The sequence below is a fragment of the Zootoca vivipara genome, chromosome 4 (assembly GCF_963506605.1).
Source record: "Zootoca vivipara chromosome 4, rZooViv1.1, whole genome shotgun sequence".
In the NCBI taxonomy this organism is placed as follows: Eukaryota; Metazoa; Chordata; class Lepidosauria; order Squamata; family Lacertidae; genus Zootoca; species Zootoca vivipara.
The window spans coordinates 52,560,026-52,584,127 of NC_083279.1; the positions used below are offsets into that span (position 1 = coordinate 52,560,026).

The 24,102-nt window shown below is 39.7% G+C and overlaps 1 protein-coding gene across 2 annotated transcripts in view; it reads left to right on the forward strand.

Annotated features, from left to right (window-relative positions):
- GRIK1 (glutamate ionotropic receptor kainate type subunit 1) overlaps positions 1–24,102 on the forward strand; it is a 154,816-nt gene that overhangs the window by 103,893 nt on the left and 26,821 nt on the right. For both annotated transcript variants that reach the window (XM_035115110.2, XM_035115111.2), the window contains exons 7-9: positions 793–936; positions 15,256–15,363; positions 23,780–23,893. In XM_035115110.2, the coding sequence (XP_034971001.1) occupies positions 793–936; positions 15,256–15,363; positions 23,780–23,893 (366 nt within the window). The remainder of the gene's footprint in view (positions 1–792; positions 937–15,255; positions 15,364–23,779; positions 23,894–24,102) is intronic.

Consider the following 24,102-nt stretch of genomic DNA (forward strand, 5'->3'; position numbering starts at 1 on the left):
GTGCTTCCCATATAATCTTTCAGATCTAGAACCTGGCTTTAACCACAAACTACAAATGGGAGCCACTTTTAAATTGTTTACCTATCATAACCATCCTAAAAACCTAATATTACCCCCTCCTGGATCAGACCGAAGGTATATCTACTCCTGTTCTCATAGTGGCCAACCATATGTTTTTGGGAAGCCTGCAAGCATTTGTAGTTTGTGGTTAAAGCCGGGTCCTAGATCTGAAAGATTATATGGGAAGCACTCCTCACAATAAGTTAACACTTTTAATTTATTTTCAAACAAATCTATTGATTTTATGCAGATCCTAATTTGTGTGCCAACAATGATCACAAATCTGTACTATATTAAGACCTGTTAGTAAATTCAGATCGCATTGGATTGCAAAACTATCTAGTATTTATAAGTAGTGTAAGTAGGTCAATGAAGCATAGAATTAATCTATTAATTTCCCAAAAGATTTGCAGTGTGTGAAGTTTTATAATAAATAATAATGTGTCTAATTAAATAGATGAGTCTTTAACTCTATCCATTGGTCTGATAGACTCAACAAACCTCTGTCGTTTAAATGTATAATTGCTCACTAAGGGCCTGATCCAAATAAGTTTTGCTGGCCAGAAAACAAATGTCCAAAATTAGACGCTACTCTTACATAATCACAGATAACTGACGAGAGTACTACAAGCCTTAGACACAGGGCTCATATTTTGGAATGAATGAAGGGGAAACCAGGGGATGGGACTGAACATGTTGTCTTGAAAGTGTTTTCTATTTTCCCACATACAGACAGAAGCAGCTCTGGTGTATGATGCTGTTTACATGGTTGCAGTGGCTTCCCAGCGTGCCTCCCAAATGACTGTCAGCTCCCTGCAATGTCACAGACATAAGCCATGGCGTTTTGGACCTAGATTTATGAACCTGATAAAAGAGGTAAGCATGGACCATTTGCTGGAATTTGGAATAGCCTTTTTCTCTATTGATGTTTAATACACTAGGAACACTCTCTACCACACAATGCTTGGTGTCATTTCTAGTGTTTAGCTAACAGCAGAATATTCACATATCCTCTTTACTGAAGGAAATTCCTGGTACAGTAGTTAAAACTTCAGCCTACAATTTGGTACAAAGCAAACCTGACATAACTTTTGAAGGGGTATTAAAAGCAAAGATCACCACCACCCCCCACATTTGAACTATTAGTTTAAGGTTTCTAGTGAACTTTCCACTGGGGGTTGGGGGGTGGTTTACATTTTTGTAAGCCTGTATCAGCACACAGAGCTTGGGGAAACCAAAATATAATCATTTTCAGTTAGAATGTTTGCTGCTAGCACCAAAGAACATAAATATTGAAATGTGAGTATCAAATTTGTCTCTTTTTAAACATCAATTCCTAGAAGTTAATTTGTGTGATATTTTGATTATTTCAAGCTTACAATTTCTATACGATAATAGACTTGCACAACTGTATATTCAGATCTGATGAGTACTGTGCTTTGTTGAAACAAGCCAACTTCTATCAATGACTTATGAAGCTTCAGAGTGATTTCACATTAGCATGTGCTCACAACAATAAATTATGGTTAACTGTAATTCCAAGTGAAAGCTTTCATTCTCCTATTCACTTGTGTAAATCCAATCTCTCTTATGCTTGTTCCTGTCACAAGAAATAGTAGTTGATTGTGATGTCCAAACAGAGCTAATGCCTGAATTTCTACACATTTTTCTGTTTTTCGAAACTCATCTAATCCTGCGCCATATACAAATACAGTATATGTTTCACAACATCTATTCAGTCATCTTAACCCAGATTTACATTCCAAACCCAATTCCTCACTAGTCTTCCACATTAATTTCCCACAGCATATAGCATATCAATAATAATGAGATTGTGGAGAAGTTTATCAAAACATTTGTGAAACATTTCCAACCAGATTGTGTCATTGCTTAAGCATTTTTCATAGAATGCCTTAATTATGTTATGCCCCAAAGCAACACAGCTTCTCAGTAAATGTAGTTCATGGTCTAATATGTGACTTTATTGTACAATTCACATTTATTGTGTACAGCTTGATTCTGCATGGCACATGAGATCTGACCTAATTACTGGTAGTTTCACAGATAATTTATTTTATGGTCTATAACATATTAACTCAAAAGGCTCAAGCTTCTTATCTTTTGAAGTGTTTTTGGGGTGGGTTTTTTTTTGTACTTGGCAAAAGAGAAAAATGACAATCACCATAATGGATTGATAACTGCAGCACACCACTATGCTGCGCTATTTCCACAGCAGTAATTGCTTTCAAACTGTAGGGTGTAATAGATAATGCCAGAGCTTATCTATGACTTCCTATTTTTGCTGCAGTGTGTACATATGTATTTATTTATTAAGAGGATTTATATCTCACTACTTCAGGCAACCGCCTCTCAGAGCGACGAATGAAGTTCTTAAAACAATAACAATCCAAGCAACAAATCCCTTTAAAGAGCAACTAGATCAGCAGGGAAACTTGCAATCTGAGAAAATTAGACATAAAGCCCAAATATCTAAAAGTAAGAAGAATAAAATTATACTGTATAGTGCATACGTGTGAACACTGAGCTATTCTGAAACCTTTGGAAAGGCAGCATAAGGGCCAGCTACACATTATGTGGGAGATCTGTGATTCAATTTCAAGGCATTTTTAAATGGACAAAACTGCAATGCATTTGTAGGGGACTAAGAATTTCTTAAGAGCTAATAGATAATAGAAAAGAGGTGTTAAGTCCTTTTCATCTGTGCCCCTTTCCCTGTCTGACCTGCAAACATACTTAGCTGCTCCTTGTGCAGCAATCGGCATTTGGGAGGAGAAATTTTGATCAGGAAATCACAGCATCCGCTACTCTGAAGAAACTTTTAATCAACCCCAAGCTATATGTCCACAAACAGTATTGGATCCCCTCCTTTGAAATTCTCCTATCAAATGAGTTTTAGTTTTATCTGATTGCTGAGTTTCGCAAAAGGAAGGATCTTCGCAATAACCACAAAATAAAAAATAAAACAATTGCCAAGGAATATTTGCCATTTAGCAACTAATTTCTATTTATTAGAAAAGTAGATTGCTGGTTTACTTTTTTTTCCTCCTCGCTTTTGCTAAGTAAGAGAGGGAGTAACAGTTGTGGCAGCACCAGTCTTACCTAGAACTTATAGCCCTGCAGTACTAGACGTTTTAAAGTAGACTTTATTGAATTGTCTGCCTGTCCCTTGATTTTGAAAAATGGCTGTGCTTTAGATGCAACATCTTACCATGTACTTTGAACAACAAATGTCCTACAATATCCAAGAATGTACAAAATGGTTAATATTTCAACAGAAACAGTAATTAATGTTACTTTACACAAACCCTAGATATTATGTATGAGTGTAGGGAACATTAAGCTTTTGCTGGAGAAATATAAGCTTGCTGGAATCCTCTGGATATTCCTGCTGGTTTAAGGTAACCTAACTAGAGTTCACAAGCTAGGTTTTGTGTGGGTGGATATTATATACAGTACATTGCCTAAGATCAGCATTCAGTTACAATCAGACGGGGAGACTAAATCCTTTCCAGAAGTTCCTGTTCCTGTGACCTAATGCCATTTGATATCTAAATGATACTCTAATCCTTCGCCCCCTCATGAAACAGTTTGCAGACAAATCTATATTCCCCGCCAGACAAAGAGGAAATCAGGTCATTCTCTTGCAAAATAAAATATATCTTTTTCTTCAGGACAACTAAAATCAGTTCGGAGCAATAGTCTTGCTATTTAACTCACTGTCTCCAGGGATGGCTAACCTGTGATTCTCTTAATGAAGAGAACCTATGAGCCTCAGTTGGCATGACCAATAGTTATAGATTATGGGAATTGTATTCCAGCAACGGTTAACCAGACCTGATTTATAGGGAGAAAAGCTATTTTAAAAACCCAAAGCAGAAGAGCACCACCACCAGGCTCCATGAGCAAGGAAATGAGATAAATGCAAAATATACACGCCCCTCATAAGTAACGTATTGAGGATGTACTAAAGATTCCTATTAGCAGCAAACAAAGAAGGGACTGTAGCTATTTGTCCAACTCTAAACCCTTTGTGAAAACTAGCTAAAGGAGAAATAAATAAACAATAGATGAACAAAAGGAGCCAGAGGCTCCACAGTCCCCTTGAGCTTTCTCTGAATATATTTGTTACTTTTTCTCAATGTATATGACATTTCTGCATTTCTCCAACTCCAAAAACCTTACAATTATGGCGTGCAATAAATATGGATTTAACATTGCAATTATACAGTACAATAGATATGGATTTAACTCAAGATGAAAACTTAATTTGTTAAAGTTAACATTTGATGATGATTTGAACAATTTTCACAGCATGCTGATTACAGGAAAATAACAGGCAGCTTTGCATGAGGATTGTTAGTAGAACTCAATAAACCTATGAGAGCTTTATAATTTGATAAGAAATATTAGCATGAAAAATATGTTAAATTATGCCTTGAAGTGCACATTCTAGTTGGTAAAATGTGCAATGACTTATGCAGTCATTATAGTAATTATACAGTAAGCAGACGAAGAATAATAGAAAGCCAAAGAAGGGAGAAATCCAAAGCATGCTGTTTATTATTGTTCAGTGTGCTGAACTAAATGAAAAAAAAAGGAAACTGCATATTGGAAAAGAAACTACAGCCAGTTCAGTCAAGGCCTGAAAAGCACATCCACACTTCTATAATTTTTATACTAGTTTAACTGTTATGCCTTCCCCAAAGAATCCCAGGAATTGAAGTTTGATTATAGCGCTGAGATTTCTCTAGAAGCACTCGCAGAACTTCAGTTTCCAGAATGTCTTGAGGAAATGAAATGACTAGTTGTTGTACTATACATATCCCATGAGGCTTAAAAGTCTTAAATAAAACTACAATAACACATACAACTGAGTTGTGAATCGGGCTATACATCTGGCTCAGGGAATTAGATAACTTTCCATGGTCATACTTCCAAGGAAGAAAGGTGACTTTGTGGCTCACAGATCAGATCAGTGGCTCACAGAACTGCGGTCCTTGAGGAATATAGAGATATTTGGTTAATGGGAATGAAGACATTTTATACTCTACACACTAAACATTCTTAAATTTAGACTTTACTTGAGCCGGGCATGCCAAATTTATTGACTGCTGCTAACACAGTAGGGGTTAGATAGTGGAAAGCTGCCATCTGTCCAGGAATGGCTGTTAAAAATGTCTGGAACTAAGTTGTTGGAAGGTATTCATAGAAGATCTTATTATTTGTATTGCTTTATTTATTATTGTTTACTGGAAAAGTAACTATGGATAAATGCTGCATAGAAGTTTGTTTTTGTAGTAATAGCTGATATTGTAACTGCAACAGTATAATAAAAAAATCAAAATATGAAGAGGTGGGGAAATGCCAATTCAATCTGTCCAGATTTTCCATGACTCCTATGAATTCAATTATATGAGCTAAGCATATACAGTGGTACCTTGGTTTACAACCATAATCCATTCTGGAGGTCTGGTTGTAAACCAAAACAGGTTGTAACCCAAGGCGCACTTTCGTCAATGGGGCCTCCAAAAAAAGGGTTGTAATAAAAAAAAGGTTGTAATCCAAAAAAAGGGACACGCACTTCCGGGTTTGATGTGGTTGTAATCCAAAACAGTTGTAATCCAAAGTACCACTGTACACAAAAACACACAGAGAGCTCACATTGGATAGTTTGTAATGGCCCAGAGATGGTGTGCGCTTTGTAGTACTTTCAAGCTTGTTTATTTTCTTGAGCTAGTATAACACAAAGAAATGTTTGCTTCACACCAACTTCAAAAGACTTTTGGGTCAGACTGAGCTGCACTTAGAGTAGCTCAGTGTGGGAAAGTTTCCCTAGAATGGCCAACTACTCTAATTGGGTACAGTCACAGCTAAAAACTTCTGACTGATCTTATCGCTACTGTTGGCTAGAAACTATGGTGTAATATTGATTCTCAATTATGCATGACTAATAAATTTAGAGAAAGTGAAACAATGATCTCAATCAATGGTACAATGATAGAGTTTTTCAGGGAAAATTGCATTTGCTTGAATTTAAGATCGATACACATTCATATTCAATCTGTTTTTATTAAGGTTAATAACCTCATTTAAAAATATAGATTTCAGATATTATTGCTGTGACAATGTATCTTTCAAATACTGCAACTATAGATGAATTATGCTTATTGAGACAATGTTGACCACTGAAAGTTAGCATCTCCTACACAATTCGTTAGTTATATTATAAATTAATGCTTCAGTTGCATGCATATGTGGTGCCACTTTGTGCATGCATAACCTTGGTTCAATAATCTGTGACAGCTAGCTTATCAACTAGGGTGGCAATAATGGAAAGAGCTAAATCCAAGTTTATGGTGCCTTTTCCAAACAACTACCCAGCATGTTGACAATAATCTGAGCAACATTTTCCACACACAGGGTCTGAAGATGGATTAGGCCCCTCTTTTGCAGGGACTAAAAATTCACTGTTCTACAGTGACTGCCTTCTGCTGATGCAACTGTCATTGGCATCTATTAATTAATGCCTGTTTCTAGAGGCATCTATTGTCCTACACCAGGCATGTCTAAGCAGTTGATCACGATCTACTGGTCAATCACAGGGGTCCTACAGGCTATCCTCCCCCCCCCAAAAGCTCAAGAACTATCAGCAATGACAATGGGTAGATCACTGCCAGGTTTTTTTTATACTGGGAGTAGATCACAGTCTCTTGGGAGTTGGACATGCCTGTCCTATACCATCTATCTATCCATATTGATATGGACCATGGAAGGGATGCTCCCCATATGATGGAGCCAAATAATATGGTAAGTGCTTGTACATGGCATGAAGAAGGAGAAATTATCATGAAGTTGCCATTTTGGTTACATCACCATGGCAAGCATAAGAAGCATTCCAGCTCTCTGGCACAATATTAATATTGTGGGGCCATGCAATCTCACTGGGTTGCCGGTCAACAACTATCTAAGAAGTTACACCATTGAGAAACATATTTTCACAACCCGTTCTATAATAATTAGAGAACCCTGGGGAAGGTAACTGTGCCCCTGAAGGACCAGATGCGCAGCCTGGGAGTCATTTTGGACGCACAGCTGTCCAAGGAGGTGCTGGTTAATTCTGTGTCCAGGGCGGCTGTTTACCAGCTCCATCTGGTACGCAGGCTGAAACCCTATCTGCGTGTAGACTACCTTGCTAGAGTGGTGCATGCTCTGGTTATCTCCTGCTTGGACTACTGCAATGCGCTCTACGTGGGGCTACCTTTGAAGGTGACCCTGAAACTGCAATTAACCCAGAATGCGGCAGCTAGATTGGTGACTGGGAGTGGCCGCCAGGACCACATAACACCGGTCCTGAGAGATCTACACTGGCTCCCAGTACGTTTCAGAGCACAATTCAAAGTGTTGGTACTGACCTTTAAAGCCCTACTGACCTTTAAAGCCTCTGTCCTGTATACCTGAAGGAGCGTCTCCACCCCCATCGTTCAGCCCAGACTGAGATCTAGCGCCAAAGGCCTTCTGGTGGTTCCCTCATTGCGAGAAGTGAGGTTACAGGGAACCAGACAGAGGGCCTTCTCAGTAGTGGCACCCGCCCTTTGGAACGCCCTCCCAGCAGATGTCAAGGCAATACCGTGTTTCTCATATTATAAGACACGTCTTATATTTATTTTTTCCTCAAAAAAACACACTATGGCTTATTTTCAAGGGATGTCTTATTTTTTTTCCTCCTCCTCCTGCCGCGGCCGGCATTGCTGCTGCGCATATCACTATGTCTTATTTTTGGGGTATGGCTTATATTCCTTGAATGCTTAAAAATCCTGCTATGGCTTATTTTATGGGTATGTCTTGAAATATGAGAAACAGAGTAAGCAACTATTTTACTTTTAAAAGACAACTGAAGGCGGCCCTGTTTAGGGAAGTTTTTAATGTTTGATGCTGTACTGTTTTTAATATTCGGTGGAAAGCTGCCCAGAGTGGCTGGGGAAACCCAGCCAGATGGGTGGGGTATAAATAATAAATTATGATTATTATATTATTATTGCTGGCATCTTCTCAGTTGCCAAGTACCTCACATATTTTACCACAGATTGTCAAAACTTTCACTTAACCAAGAACTACTTGAAAACTCACAGACTGCTTTTTTGAACAGAAGAGCCACAGTTGGTCTAGTACAGTTACATAATTACTAGACCCAAGGTCCTTTAGTTCAGGATGTGGAACTTATTCTGCAACAGCAGCTAGGGATTATTAATTAAAGCAGAGGTCCCTAAACTTTTGGAGTCTAGGGGCACTTCTGGAAATATAAGAAGCTGTCACGGAAACCACAAAATACCCATTTCACAGAAAAAGTGGTGGAACTTAGAACCTCCCACTTGAAACAAACAACAGGAAAAATGTCTGCACCTCTGCCCCAAACCAAAAACACATAAGAAAGAAGGCATCATTTCCACAAAACAGCCCCAACCAATCAACCAACCCTCCAAAAATATTGTTTTTCTTTTTTAAAAAAATGGGGCAAGGGGCCTCGGTTAACACCAAGGAGGATATCTGAAGGCAGCATGGTGCTCATACTATTTTAAAGTATTTTGAAAATAAAATTCAATATGTGTTTTTATTTTGAGCTCCTTTTATTTCATTAGAATGTATATGTTGCTCTATATGGAACATTCAGGATTAGTAATAACAAATAAATAAGCTAAAATCAAATTAAACTGCAAAAACAACAGATGTTAAATCCCTAGAACATTGCCAACTTAATTTTTGGTCTTAAAATTCGGTTAAAATAGGAAGATATGAAGAGTCAGACACGACTAAATGACTAAACAACAACAGGAAGGATAGGACATGTTCCCTGAAGAAAGTCTCTGGAACAAGTGGAAGTTCCAGTATTCTTGGATGGATATCAAGGATGTCTCTCCAAGTACCATCACTAACTGAACGGGTAACATACTCTAGTGACTGGCAGGACACCGACAAGTATACACTAGAGCAGGGGTCTGCAACCTTTAAGACAAAAAGAGCCACTTGGACCCGCTTCTGAAGAAAAAAAAAACTGGGAGCCGCAAAACCATTGCGACATTTAAAACAAATATAACACTGCATATATTGTTTCTTAACTTAATGCTATATATACAGGATCGTGCAGTCAGCTGTCAATCTGAAGAAAAAAAGGACTTTCACTTAACAGTTCTTGTGCTCAGGTCTTGCTTGTGGGTTTCCCACAGGCGTCTGGCTGGCCACTGTGAGAACAGGATGCTGGACTAGATGGGCCATTGGCCTGATCCAGCAGCCTCTAAAGAACACACTGTTCTCCACTCCCAGCCTAGTTCCCTGACTCCATTTCTAAAACTGTCCAAAGGGGTAGCGGCTTCCTAGCATGCCTAGATGTAAGCCCCTCATCCTATACAGGCTGCCACCCCTGCTTGCTCCACTCGCCATCCCCTTTGCCAACCCTATTTCCCCCACAGCTCACCAAACACTGCCCCCTTTACACCTAACGGTCCTAACCGAGACCCACCTCTCTTTGCACCTCACCCAGCACCTCACCCATCTCCCTGCCTGAAGTCCCTCCCCTCCCTGCTTGGCCCAAGCCCCATGCCTTTTCAAAAGAGGGGGAAAGTGCTTCAGAAAGCAGTTTGCCAGACAGCTGTTTTCATATGAAATTAAGGTTGCAAACTTCTTTCACCACTCCTGCTCCTTTGAGCAACAGTCTGGCCTGGCAGAAATTAACAATCAATACTGTAGAGGTGTTGTTGTTTTTTCACAGCACAGAGATAGCTTATGATTCATTTCCTCTGTATGTCGGGTGCAGGAATTGTTTAATAATAAGAACCAGTTGCTCTTTACAGTTTGATGGGTCAGTGCGTCTGGCTGTTAACCACAAGGCTGGTGGTTCGAGCCTACCCAGGGATGGCTCACAGCTGTGGGCAGGATTCCTGCATTGCAGGGGGTTGGGCTAGATGACCCTCGGGACCCTTCCCATTCTACAATTCTATGATTGTATGAAATAATCCTTTAACCAAATATTAAGTGATGCTTTATTGCATTCTCTGGATTTTTAATACAGCTGTTCCATGCTCAAAACTAATCCAGTTACAGAGCAGGAAAAAAGGCATGGAAGAGTATTCCCTTTTCCAAAGGGAAGGAGGGGGGAAAGGCAGAGCGGGCGAAGAGGGCGGGGCACACACACAAACCACAGGGGAGCAAGTAGAGGTGGGGAAGTGTAGAACGCTGGCTGTGTAAAGCAGCCTTTGTCAACCTGGTGCCCTCCAAGAGACTTTGAATCAGCACCAATCAGCAAGAGATTTACTGTATTGAAGTATGTATTGAAGGGGGAGAGAGCTGATATTGCAGCTATAGAACAGAAGCAAGCAAAAAAGGGGGGTGAATGAAAGAACAGTGCTCAAGAATGTGAAGGGTAGGTTTATATTGTAGCAGAGCAGAAAGAAGAACTTATTCAAGCTCCAGTTCTGACATGCAAGGAAAGGGGGCAGGGGAACAAACAGTCTCTCTCTCTCTCTCTCTCTCTCTCTCTCTCTCTCTCTCTCTCTCTCTCTCTCTCTCTCTGTGTGTGTGTGTGTGTGTGTGTGTGTGTGTGGCAAAGGGGGGCAGAGAGAAGAAGGATGCAATGAGGATGGGGGGGGGATAGAAGAAAAGGAGGACCAGTTTGAGAGGGAAACACCGTGAGGGGGGGGGGGAGTGAAGCGAAAACTGAAAATCCTAAAAGGAATTTGGGGGGGGGAGGAGTGTGGGGAAAGAGAGAGAAGCATGGGGAAAGGGGTGGAAAGAGAAAATAAAAGAGAAAAGTCACTATCAGGTTTGGATTGGAAAACAGCCTTGCATCCTGTGGAATACACTTCAAATGGTAGATCTTGTTAAAGGAAACCACTTTTTTATCATTCAAACAAAAGGTCAAAACACCCCAACATTTAATTGTTATTTCCTCCGTCCTGTCATCAAAAGGGGGCAGGAAAAAGGACCTTATACATTTTATGAATGAGTAACAGATGGGACTCTAAGACTGAGGAAACCCCTTTTTCAGCTCCTGACTTCAAAGGTGCTATGTGTTTACACTTTCAATCCACACTCTCAATTGGGAGAGATCAGATAAGACAATAGGTGTGCATTCCAAACCCGCTGATGTTACAATGGACTGATCAACGAAAAGCAGCCAGCAAGGAGGCTTTACTTTAACAATTAATATAAAATTGAGATTTTAACCGATTCACAAAATTCCAGTGCCAGCTCCCCTCTGCTACACAGAACTCATAAATAAAGCGAACCAAGAGCACTCGACCACCCTCCTACCCTTTTCCCCCCCTAGGAAAGAGACGAGCCCCCACCCCTTACACACCTCTCCCGCTCGCCCCACCTCCGCCTCCCGAGGAGGCGGCAGCAGCAGCAGCAACAACACCATTTCAGCGGCTCCTCAAAAGCTGCCCTTTCTCGCAGCCGCACCCGCCTCTCTCTTTCCCAGCAAGCGTGTCTCTTTAACCCTATCAGGGCTGGGCTATCCGTGCCTCCGTCACCCAACTCTTCCAGCCTCGGCAAGTCCACCATTTCGGAGCCGGCGAGTAGGAAGCCCCGATAGGGTTAAAGAGGCTGCGTGAGCCAGGCAGGGGCAGAGAGCCACGGCAAAGCTGTAAAGGAGCCGCATGCGGCTCCGGAGCTGCAGGTTGCCGACCCCAGCACTAGAGGAAGGGGAGTCAGTGATTTCTCCTAGGAAAAGGAGGCTGCTTGCCCGCCCCAACATCTTTCTGGAGAAGAAGCCCTGTTAGGGGATTTTTCCTAATCTAGTTTTTAAAGGCAGTTAAACACTGACAATCAAATGTTCGTTGATGACACATTCACACTTTGAAATTAGTTCAAATTAAGATGTTGCTGGTTGTCTGGTCAAATAAGTAAGGATATAATGCTTAACCCAATTGCTTTGGAGCAATCTATTTTATAGATTGGATTACAGCATCTGTAACTACAAAAGTGGACAACTTATTGCTTATGGAGGGTGTCAGTTAATGAGAAGGGCAGGCCCACCAGCAAGTCAATAGGAAATGTGAGACTATTTTCTGAGACAGAGGTGACAAAGGGCCTGTCAACTGAAAATTGACAATTCTCTGGCAGAACCATCAGGAGAATGACTTTTCAGTGAGAGCTCCTACATTAAATACCATTTACACTCTTGGAAGAGCCTATTCTATGAACCTTAAATCACCACAGACCTCTTAAAAATTCCACACTACTATCCGTAACACTAAAAAAAAAACAACCCTGCAAATGCTACGTAAAGGATTTAGGTGCCATGTGATTATGATATTGCTTACATGATATTCATTTCAGTAGATTCAGTTCTAGAGATAAAAAAAGATGGAAACTTAATCATACTTCTGTCAGTTTTGTGTACACCATCCAGGTTCATTGTAGACAGCTATCTACAATGTGTTTTAACGTAGAATAGGAATAAACATATAGCTGAGAGAACCTGAAATTAGAATTGTAAAGCAGACACTGATGAGTTTGCTCTATTATACCGTAATATAGTGTGAGCCTTTAAAGCTATTTCATGAAGGAGCAAGCTAAAGATCGTCTACACTTGAAAATCTATTTTCTTCTAGTGTTACAATGGAAGTCACTACCTAGGAACTAGCCAAAGGCCAGTTTGTATATAGGAAACGTTGGAATAGAAGACTGTACCTGTACTGGAACTGTTTTTAAATATGGAATTGTTTTAAAATGCTTGCATTGTTTTTAAACATGGAAGTGTTTTTGTTTATTTATTTAATATAGGGAACTGTTTCCAATTGTTTTTACACTTTTGTGGTATTTTTGGTTGTAATGGTTATATAATTGCTTATTTTATTGTTGCAACCCATCCTGGGACTTTATGGTAGAGGGTGGGCAAGAAATAAAACAAATAAATAAATAAATCATGTATAAAATATTTCTTGCATTAGAAACCTTTCAGAGTTGTTGTTTTTTTAAAGAAAGCTTTATGAAAGAAACTGCAGCAGTTTGTTGCCTCAGATGGAACAGCAAAGCATGTGCGCTCTCTCTCTCTCTCTCTCTCTCTCTCTCTCTCTGTGTGTGTGTGTGTCTCACACACACACACACACACACACACACACATGCTCTCTCTCACACACTGGTTGTAGCCAGTGCATGTTCAGTTAATTTTTTTTTTTACATTGAGGCAGAAACTTCACAAACACCTTTCTTCCCCTCCTTGGCAATAAAAATACAACTATAATAATGTAAGTATCTAGTCATTTCTTGTCCTTTTATAATGTCCCAAATCAGATGCCTGAAGCAGTCTCCTTAGTCTGCCCAGTGGTAGGTCTGAAGCCTGCATACAAGGCCACCTCTGCCAGCTTTTTCTTAACAGCCTCTCAAGGCAAAGCTGTTACTTTTTACTCAGGTTATCATGTATATTATTGCACTCTCAGCAGTGATGCAGTTATTCATAGCAGTTGAGGCTAAGAGAGTTTGTGTGGGAACCAGAAGAATCAAAAACGTTGGTTGTAGACTTTGTGCCCAACTACCAAATTAATCATTCCATTATTCCCAGTAAAAGAAAGGAACTGTTAAGTATGTTTCTTGTGACCGCATTTGTTAGTGTGCTATGTAACAAGAGAACACACAACCATGTTTTTTTGTGGTTGCACCACATTATGGAACTCTCTCCTGAGTTATATTCACTTAGCATCTTCTTTTAGGCACCGGGAGAAGTCCATCTTGTTTGACAGTTACCGTGTTTTCCTGAAAATAAGACACTTTATTATATTTATTTTTCCTCAAGAAGACACACTATGGCTTATTTTCAGGGGATGTCTTGTTTTTAATTACGCGTCCAGCCTCGCCTCTTCCTTGGCGGCCTCCAGAACTGGGCCTATCACTATGTCTTATTTTCGGGATATGGCTTATATTGTGCAAATGCTTAGAAATCCTGCTACGGCTTATTTTATGGGTATTTCTTATTTTCGGGGAAACAGGGTAGAAGTGATTTTTACTGCTCTTTTTGTTTCTGTTAGTTTGGCTGGTTTATATCTTAAGTCTTAATGTTTCTCTTTCTTTGACTCTTTTGGTTAATCAGTATTGGATTGTTTTAATTGCTTTAAGTGCTATATAATTTGTCAAATTGATTTTGTAATTGTTTTGAGTGTGTGTGTAGTTTACTTCTGGACTTTGTAAGTCACCTTAAAAGCAAAGTTTGATGGAAAGTTGAGGCAGATTTTTTTTAAATAAACCAAGTAAATCATCCACAAAACTCCATTCCTGTCTTTCCCTCCACCTCCTTTCTACAGCTTCTCACAACAATGCATTTGATTTTCACAATTCTCTTCCCTTTGTCCGCACCTTCATAGGCAAATTTTCCATTATGTGCTCCCACCAAGGGCTATATTAATGCCAGAGCTCAGCCCACGTATCTGCCTCCATTAGTTAACCATTAAATCCTCAAGATTTTTTTTTTTGCAAAAGTTCTGATCTCATTTCCTTGCTCTCTTTAGTTCCTTACATGGACACACTGCTGTTTTCAGTAAACTACCCCAGTTGCTCACACTTGACTCCCTTGTATTTTGGTTAAAATGTGTTGGATCTGGGCCAGCTCTACAAGACATACAGCATGTCCTCTGGAATAGAGCCAGGGGTCACAGTGAAAAACAGATTCTTTAGCACAGTTTCTACTAAATTTACAGTCATTCTTGCTTATTCCCTGAAAGCAGAAAAGTGGTTTGTAGATGTCCTTATGGATTCCTTGCTGACTGATAAGGTTTCTTTGTGTAACAAATTGGGTTAATGCCTATCAGAATGGCATCTCTGTTAATTTTTTAATCCCAACAGTGCAAAGATTGGGCTGAGACTAGAACATATGACAGCTCAAAACTCTTTGCAACCCCATGAATTGTTTTTGGTTTGAATGTTGTTGATGGATAATGTACCATGGGGACGCTCCCCAAGTTCCATGCACATGTTGTTTTCTGTCCTTATTATATAACTATTATATAACTATTGATAATGCATTGAGTTGAATAAAAACAGAAAATCAATCAAAGAAGATTTTGAAGTTTTTGAAAGGAATTCTACGAAGAAAGAGAGATTATGTGCAATTATTTTTGATGGGCTTGAAAAGTTGAGGCCTCACATTAAGCTAAAGTGAATTATCTCTCTCTCTTTTTTCTCTAGGCTCGTTGGGATGGTTTGACAGGGCGAATTACTTTCAACAAAACAGATGGCTTAAGAAAGGATTTTGATTTGGATATTATTAGCCTCAAGGAGGAAGGAACAGAAAAGGTAACCAGTTTGGTACCACTGTGTGCATGCTGTGAGCCAGACGGTGCAGACAGCAAGATTTTTATATATTCAAAGGCCGAAGGAACAATTAATATTGGGCACCTTGCTGTACAAATCTCACTGAAATTAATATAAAGTATGAGCATTTTTCTTCTTGTGTGCATCTCCCAATCATTTCAATGAAGTTTGTTCCACCAGACATCTTTGTGGTGTGCCAATTGACAGCATTTTACTGAAGCCTACACACTTAATAGAAGCAAATAAAAGTGGGTAGTTCAAAAGCTGGTAGTTCAATTTTTATTTACCTCTTGTAGCTCATAATAATTTCCAAGTAGCAACCTGGATATAATACCCTCACCTAATTAGAAGCCACCTACCTGTGCAATTAGCACGAGGAACTGTGTGTTGCACAGGCAGTTCTCCAACCCAATTTAGTAGTAGAGTGCAGTGCATAAAGCCCTATAGAGTATGCTGCAAACGGGGTGATAAACAGTTTATTCCCCCATTCTATTCTCCCTACCTAACAGCTGATTGGCAGCATAGCAGCTTATTTTACAGGGCTTTGTGAATTCCACTTCCACTAATGCACATGCACTGATAGACAAGGGTCCCTGTTTCTACTCTTCACATCCGAGCATCTTTGAATTATGTCTAATGTCATCATTTTATATCGGAAATATTTTTTCAACTATACAAAATAACATTCATAGCACCAACCCTAAACTCTAATCTTAACAAAGAAAAAACTGGTTTGTATTCCTACTGAAATAAGTGAATTGGATGGCACACTTTGGGAAAATATACACACACTCTTGGATCTTCATACATGCACAGACTCTGATAACCAGCTTGTATATTGTTTACTTCTTACCAGTCCTATGGTTCTAATGCAATTTCTCAAAAATAAATGGCTTGAGGATTATAGTATACATATTTGGTAAAGAATGGTAGTACAGTACTGTACTTCTTTTTTAAGTAACCCTCCGCCCTGTTTTAGCTATGTTTTGTCTTTTTCAGTGTAAGTGAAGCAATGATTATTGCCCCAACCTAGTCATCTCCTCCACACACTGCAGATGCACATGCACAAGTGTCCTGCTGCATAATTGACAGTTCTATTGATACACTTTCTGTATGCAAAGGCAGCTGTGGGATTCCACAACGTGGGGAAATGTTGTGAAGAAAGGGCAAGGATCCACAATGCTTAGAGGTGTGGATGGGAGCAGGGAGTTGTCCTTGGCCTTGTGCTGAGTTCCGGAGGTGCTGTGCAAGTTGAGAGGCAAGACCGCACCCTGTCAAGGCCAGAGAAAATGTATGGACCTCTGAGTACAGAATCACAGAACTAGAAAGTTGGAAGGGACCCCAAGGGTCATCTAGTCCAACCACCCACAATGCAGGAATATCAGCTAAATCGTATTAAGAGTCTCATGCTCTACTGACTGAGAGTAGGAAGAGTTCTATATCTCTGCATGCGGAAAACAGCATCTGATGCAAGCAACTTATGCCTGATAACTGCTACAGTCAGATGACTGCCCTTTTCTCGCCATAGCTACAAACAGCTGTACACATGTGCCTTTCTTACACAGAGGGAATTACTCACATGCAAGTGTATGTTGGCCTATGGTCATTGCCGCAGCAAGGCCACCTCATGTTAATTAATAGAGTACACTTGTTAACATTTTCTAACCCCATCTGAATTGCCCATGTCTGTCCTCCTGCCTTGCGAACATTGCATACTTTGAGAACTATGAATATGATCTTTCCCCATGGGGGCTCAATTACCTGCATGAAGAGCTTTACAGAATTCAGCCCCCCACTCCAGTATGTGCATAGAGGTACACACAAGCACGTTATCTCTGGCATTTTAATAATTGAACAGAAGGAAATAGCTGCAATGGTGATAGGCGAACACACAAAAATCCCATTTCCCAGGGAGCCCTGATATGTTGGCATGCCTTTCTGCCCGCATTGAGGGGTGGAACAGATGAAAACAGGGCTCTGTTTAGTCCTATAGGGATTCTTTCACCTGCTGAGCTATATATACATAAGCAAAGATCATGTCATATATATTCTGTTCATACTGCTTTCATCAGCTTTTGATTTAGACATCACACCCAAGCGAAAAGGTCAGGCACAGTCATATTTTATCAAGACAGTCTTGAGAATCCTATAAACAATAGAGCTATCTAAACCCTCTATTTGTTACACAAGATGAAACATAAATAGCCTGCCTTTCTTAATAACATGCCTTGAGAAGCCAGCGGGGGGGGGGGGGGTTCACTAGAAGAACAACGTAAAACTACTCCAATCCAGAAAACTTGATTCCGCTTTACAAAAGCAGCTGAAAAGCTATTAAATCTATGTGTTGTGTGACCCCCAGTCAAGTTGATCTACTACTGACTAAATTATGGATTAACAAGACTATTTATATAATAGGGAACTGGTCTGTTTTTGGACTTCAGGAGGGGGGGCAGGAGATGCTGGGACTCAGTGCAGGAAATCCACACTGTTATCCACAAGCAAAATATGCATTAGATTTATTTATTTAATCAGGGGGCCTGCAGAGAGAAGAGGTGAGGCACTGAATTCATTCTAACATGAGTAAATTTTCTAATTTAGTTAAATGAAAGATCAGTGCTACCAATTATTAAACACAATAATGTCTCAATGCTACAGTAAGTGGTTCTGTAAGTGTACATGCTATAAGATTGAAATGAAAATGCTAAGACTATGTAAAACATACAGATTTGCTTTTCATTTTGACTGAAGAACTGTTTTGTGTCCCTTTCTGTTCTTTTCTAAATTAAGGCTGCTGGTGAAGCTACTAATAATTTATATAAAGTATGGAAGAAGGTTTGTATATAGACAGATGATGTAAGAAACCTACAGGTTGAGTCTGAAAAAAACTCTTCCTTGGGGTTTTGACAAATGGTCTCCAATTGCAGTTTAGAGACAATAAAAGTCGGTCTTAGAATACACTATGCTATGTAGTATAGATTTTTGATTAACCGCTACATTTTATCTATCCAGTTGTAGAGTGCTGAAGTCACAGTGAGTTTTGGCCACAATCCGCTGAGGAGTCAGAATTATATGTAACAGCTTTCACTTTAGGGTGCAATCCTGCTCTTAGCAATGCTCATTTCAAGACCCAGTGGGATTTATACACGAGTAACAAGGCAGCTGGATTGCAGCCTTAATATTTTGCAGTGAAACTGGAAAAATAAAATTAAACAATAATGGAAGTCACTGTATTTTTACAAACTGTCTCCCCCCCCCCCATTCATATTTTGAAGATTAACGCCAGAATTAATATTATGGGAAAGTGTGTGATTGTTTTAGGATATATCCCTTCGTAGATATTATTTCTTACCACATTGGTGCCCTTTCTAATATATTGGGTTTAAATTATGCAATATACACATCTCAGGAGGAATGCAGCATTGCTGTGAATATGATTAATAATCTGTGGATCCTGTCCAAAGGTAGCTTAATGGAAATCGTACAAAGCTGGACACCTGACTTTTGCCAATTCCTCCTACCCAACTCTCTGTGTCATATCCTATGCTGTTGCAGAGGCTCCCCAAACCTCAAGAACAGCTTTCTGGGGGAATGGAGGTGGTGGGGTGCAGTGAGTTGGGCGGAATGGTAGCTATTGGGTGCTCCATCTTGCTTAAGTGGGCTTGCTTTACATTAGCTTTTGGCTACAATCCTATGTGCAGATATTTAATCAGTTTATACATCACAAATACTTTTCATAAATCACACTCTTCACTGAAGGGGTGAAGCTGGCATCACTCTGCAGGTGCCCCATCTAGCCCCCACCCTCACCCCAGTGTGTCAGATCAGGGGTTTGGCTTCCTCACTAAATTGCATTCCTTCTAGTTCAGGCTTCCTCAACCTCAGCCCTCCAGATGTTTTTGGCCTGCAACTCCCATGATCCCTAGCTAGCAGGACCAAGTGGTCAAGGATGATGGGAATTGTAGTCTCAAAACATCTGGAGGGCCGAGGTTGAGGAAGCCTGCTCTAGTTCATCAGCATTTTAAGAATTCCTTTACAATAATAGTCTTTTTCTATTGAATAGTGAGATCAGGTTATGGGAGTCTGAAATGCTGATTACCTTTCCATTGTATCTGATGACAAAGTGTACAAAACTAGGACCAAGTTTTAAACACTATCTAGATGTTACACCCTAGTCCAAAACATATGATATAGAAGTACTTTCCATTTATTTTGAGAAAGCTTACTTCCATGTAAATGCCATAAGTGGCACTGTTTGCATGCACTTAGCCCGCCCTGTCCATTAAGGAGCTTCTGCAATTAAAAGAGAAATAGTGTATGCATGAGAACAACATAAGTATTTTCCTATCACAAAGCAGGAAGCTCTCATTGCAGCCCACTGGTTTAAACCTAGGATAATGGTTATATATCTTGCAACAATAATTTATATCTATCTCTCTATCTATCTAAACTCCAGGCACAGTATTATTAGTTACAGCTTCTCATCATTCTCACTATAACCTAATAAAATGCCCAATTATTAAACTTATTTTAATATGCAGTAAACAAGTCAAAGATTTTTTTAAAAAAATCAGTTTTTCTCATCAACTAATGTGTCATGATTTGACATATTATAACCAATCTATGTGGGCTTTCACCCCCTCTTTTCATTGTTGGTAGTTCAAGTTATTATGCTGAATTAATTGAATCCAAATTCTAATGAATTTAAAAAAATGCACTGGACACTATTTTGTCATATTTCATGCTTTGAACTTGTCACTAAACTGCAATAAATCTCCTGAATTTACCCTAGTGCTGTGGTACTTTGGTCTCGTTCCTTCATTGCCCTCCTGACCTTTCCCATAACTGTAAGGTTGACCTACACTCTCATTCCTTTGATGCTAATGTACAGTACTGTATATATATTGTATTCTGTAAGTTTTGTGACTGTATTGTTCCATTTTTAAATTATTTTTGGTATGAATGTGTTACAATTTCTCATTGTCAACAATTCCACGCTCAATGTAAGTACATCAGGAAACCTACAGGACATTGGTCTGTGGTAGCCAGGTGGCGCTGTGGTTAAACCACTGAGCCTAGGGCTTGCTGATCAGAAGGTCGGCGGTTCCAATCCCTGTGACGGGGTGAGCTCCCGTTGCTCGGTCCCAGCTCCTGCCAACCTAGCAGTTCGAAAGCACGGCAAAATGCAAGCAGATAAATAGGAACCGCTACAGCGGGAAGGTAAACGGCGTTTCCGTGTGCTGCTCTGGTTTGCCAGAAGCGGCTTTGTCATGCTGGCCACATGACCTGGAAGCTATACGCCGGCTCCCTCGGCCAATAATGCGAGATGAGCGCGCAACCCCAGAGTCGGTCACGACTGGACCTAATGGTCAGGGGTCCCTTTACCTTTACCTTTACTAGCACAGACATTTTACATGTATAACCTGTAGTTCAACCTCTGCTATCTTCAGCCACAACCTATCAGGTTGAAGGGCTGGGGAAAAGCTTTGCCTCAGATTTGAGAATTGCTGCACAGTGATAGACAGCATTGGACAACATGGCTCATTGTTCTGACTTAATACACAGTAGTTCCTTACAGTTATGATTTTATTGCAAAGACTGCAAAGAAAAAAAACTGAATCTATGAATAGTGTATCTTCCCCTCACTCCCGGCAAACCTACATTTTTATACAAGTATTTCATTTATTTTAGAATCAATACCACTGAATTGATTCCCTCTGAAAGTGAAAGAATGAAAGCTTATAGTGAGAAAATAAAAATATAGCAGTGCTATTCCAGACATACAGAAGCAAAGAAAAGGATTAGATAGTTTGTTCCATGATGATACTGACAATCAGCCCCAGAATACTGAAACAAACAAACAAACAAACAACCCAAACATGGTCATTATTTTTGAGCACAATACTTCAAAGAATATAGCTTTAATCATGAAAATTAAAGCAGGGATGAGGTATCAGCAGGCCGAGACAATAAAAACAAAGTAATTTCCTAAGAAAGCTAAGGATAGCCTGCAGGTTTTCACCCACTGAAAACCTGATTTTTTTTATTCTTTCATCTATAGTACAGCACTTTCCTATAATGCCTTGTATACCTGAAATATCTGTAACAGCTCAAATAACAATTAAGTATTGTACTTATTACCTCAAGTACAATACTTTTCAGAGAGGCAGTTCACACATTCCACTAGACATCACTGAGGAATCAACCCAAAGATGCTGATGGGCCTTAAAAAAAAGTGAGGCCCTAATTTGAAATTATCTCGCCAAATTCAATATTGACTACTGACAGATAATGGTGTCTTGCCAATTTCTGATTTCAAAAATAGTGCCCATCCAGGCTGAATTAAATCTACTGGGTCATGAGAAAAGCATAATAGAACGCTGGCAGATTATTGGCAAAATGGAACAGATCTGATGGATCAGGACTGAAATCTGGCAGGAGCTTGACAGAATCTGATAGATCACTAGTGGAGCTTGTGTGTTTCTGCTGCTATTTGTGCGGGTGTGAATCATTCATTGGGATGGATCTGAAGATCTAACCTTTTAGACCCTGATACAAGTCACAGATGCCCCAAATGTGGTTTTACTGGTGAGACCACTAAAATAATGGTCATTGCAGAAGTTCTAATGGTGACCAATGGTATATATAAGATCAGCAAGACACAGATTCATACAGACAGCATCTTATTTGGCAGTCTTGGTATACAATATTATCAAGTGGTCTTAGGAAGCAACCTGAATGAAGCATCAAGAAATCCAGATATGTATTAAACATGTACTAATATAAATGCTACCTAGCTGGTGTATTTCACTTTCATTCATTCATTCATTTTATTTGTATGCCGCTTTTCCACAAATAACTCATGCTCAAAGCGGCTTACAATAAAGAAATAGGGATGCATTTCAAACAAACAAACAAAAACAATTTCACAAAAACACAGCAAAACAAAAATATTATACGTATAACAAGATTACTTTAAAAACATGCAGCATCCATTAGCAAAAATAACAAGGGCGCTTCACAGTTTCACCTAAGAAGCAGAAACACCCTCTCCATTCAAGTAAATGCCAGCTGCAGGAATCCAATTAATATGCCCATTTTTTATTTTGTAATGCAGAATGCAGATGACAGGTACATGGGATCCAAGCATCCTTTGGGACTATGTGAGCTATTTGCATTGACAGTGAAGTCTTAGCACCAATGATGTAGATAGTGGAGGAGAAGGATTAAACTTCTTCCCTCTGACCTGCAGTCCCATTGCTGTCCCCCCCCCCGCCCCGCCCCGCCCCGCCCTGCAGAACTCTTGTTTATAATACTAAACATGTGGATTTGTGCAATCGACATATCTGCTTTGGCCCTATTGTTGGTAGTTTCACACTGGTCATTGATAGCTATTTTTCTTCCCCTGCAATTCCATTAAAGCCTAAGGGGGTGAAAAATTGAATTCATGCACAGTTGATTTTACAAGTATGTTATTGTTTGCTTTGTAATTTACATGCATGCCACTAGATGGGATTTCAAATTCCACTGAAATAAGAAATCTGCCGCCTGAATACATAGGCCTAAAAGTCCTCTTGTTACAAAATGCTCTTGGGTTTGGAAAAAAGGCCAAGGCCAGATTTTCCTGCCTCCTTTGTTTTAATTTTCTGAGCTATCACTGATCAGTGGGTCATTTTATTGGTTCTGTCATATACAAGTCGCAAAGTAACTAAAATAAATCTGTACCTTCAGCAGGTTTCAACAGAAGAGAAGGGCCAGTGAATATAGCAGCCTATTTCAGCATATTTTATAAACTGATGGATTAGAAAGGAAAGGTTTTCTTACGTTTCCACTTCACCTTTACAAAAACAACCACCATGAACTAGACATTTAGAACAGAAATCTAGGTGTTCCACAATGCAGGCTGGTTTGCTTAAACAAAAATATATAGCTTTAATATTTTTATACATAACTAATGTAACACTCTTATGACTAGGCCATCTCAGCCTGCTTTATAATGAGCAATGTGTTTCCCTCGACTAACCGTACTCATAATCCATCATTTATTATAGATCCGTTGCTTTAAAATGCAGCTGGTCTACTACTTTAATATCCTATACAACTTGTTTGTTGCTCAACTGCTGTAACGCAGTGTTTCTCAACCAGTGTGCCTCCAGATGTTTTGGGACTACAACTCCCATCATCCCTAGCTAGCAAGACCAGTGGTCAGGAATGATGGGAGTTGTAGTCCCAAAACATCTGGAGGCACACTGGTTGAGAAACACTGCTGTGACGTACAGTTCTGCCTAAAAAAAAAAAATCCTGGGCAGAACTGTCAATTGCATTTTTTTTATATGAACTATCCTTTCCTTAACACAATTAATGAAGGTTGGCAGCCATTTATCTAATTTGTTCTATGTAGATTGGGCTTTGGAACTCAAACAGTGGCCTTAATATGACTGACAGCAATAAAGACAGATCTACCAATATCACTGATTCGCTGGCGAACCGAACACTCATAGTCACCACTATTTTGGTAAGTTTTGGCATGCGTTGTTGCTACTCTTCACAATAAATCTTTGGTTTATTCACGGTGCCTTTACTAACTTAATCACTACACCTTTTTGTTCATTCATGAAAGGTGTTGTCAGCCTCAATAAGTTTTAGCAGGGGATCTTTCCCATCCTACCCTCCCTGCACACTCCATAAATCTGCTACAGAAGGTGAGGAGCAGCTAATAAATGC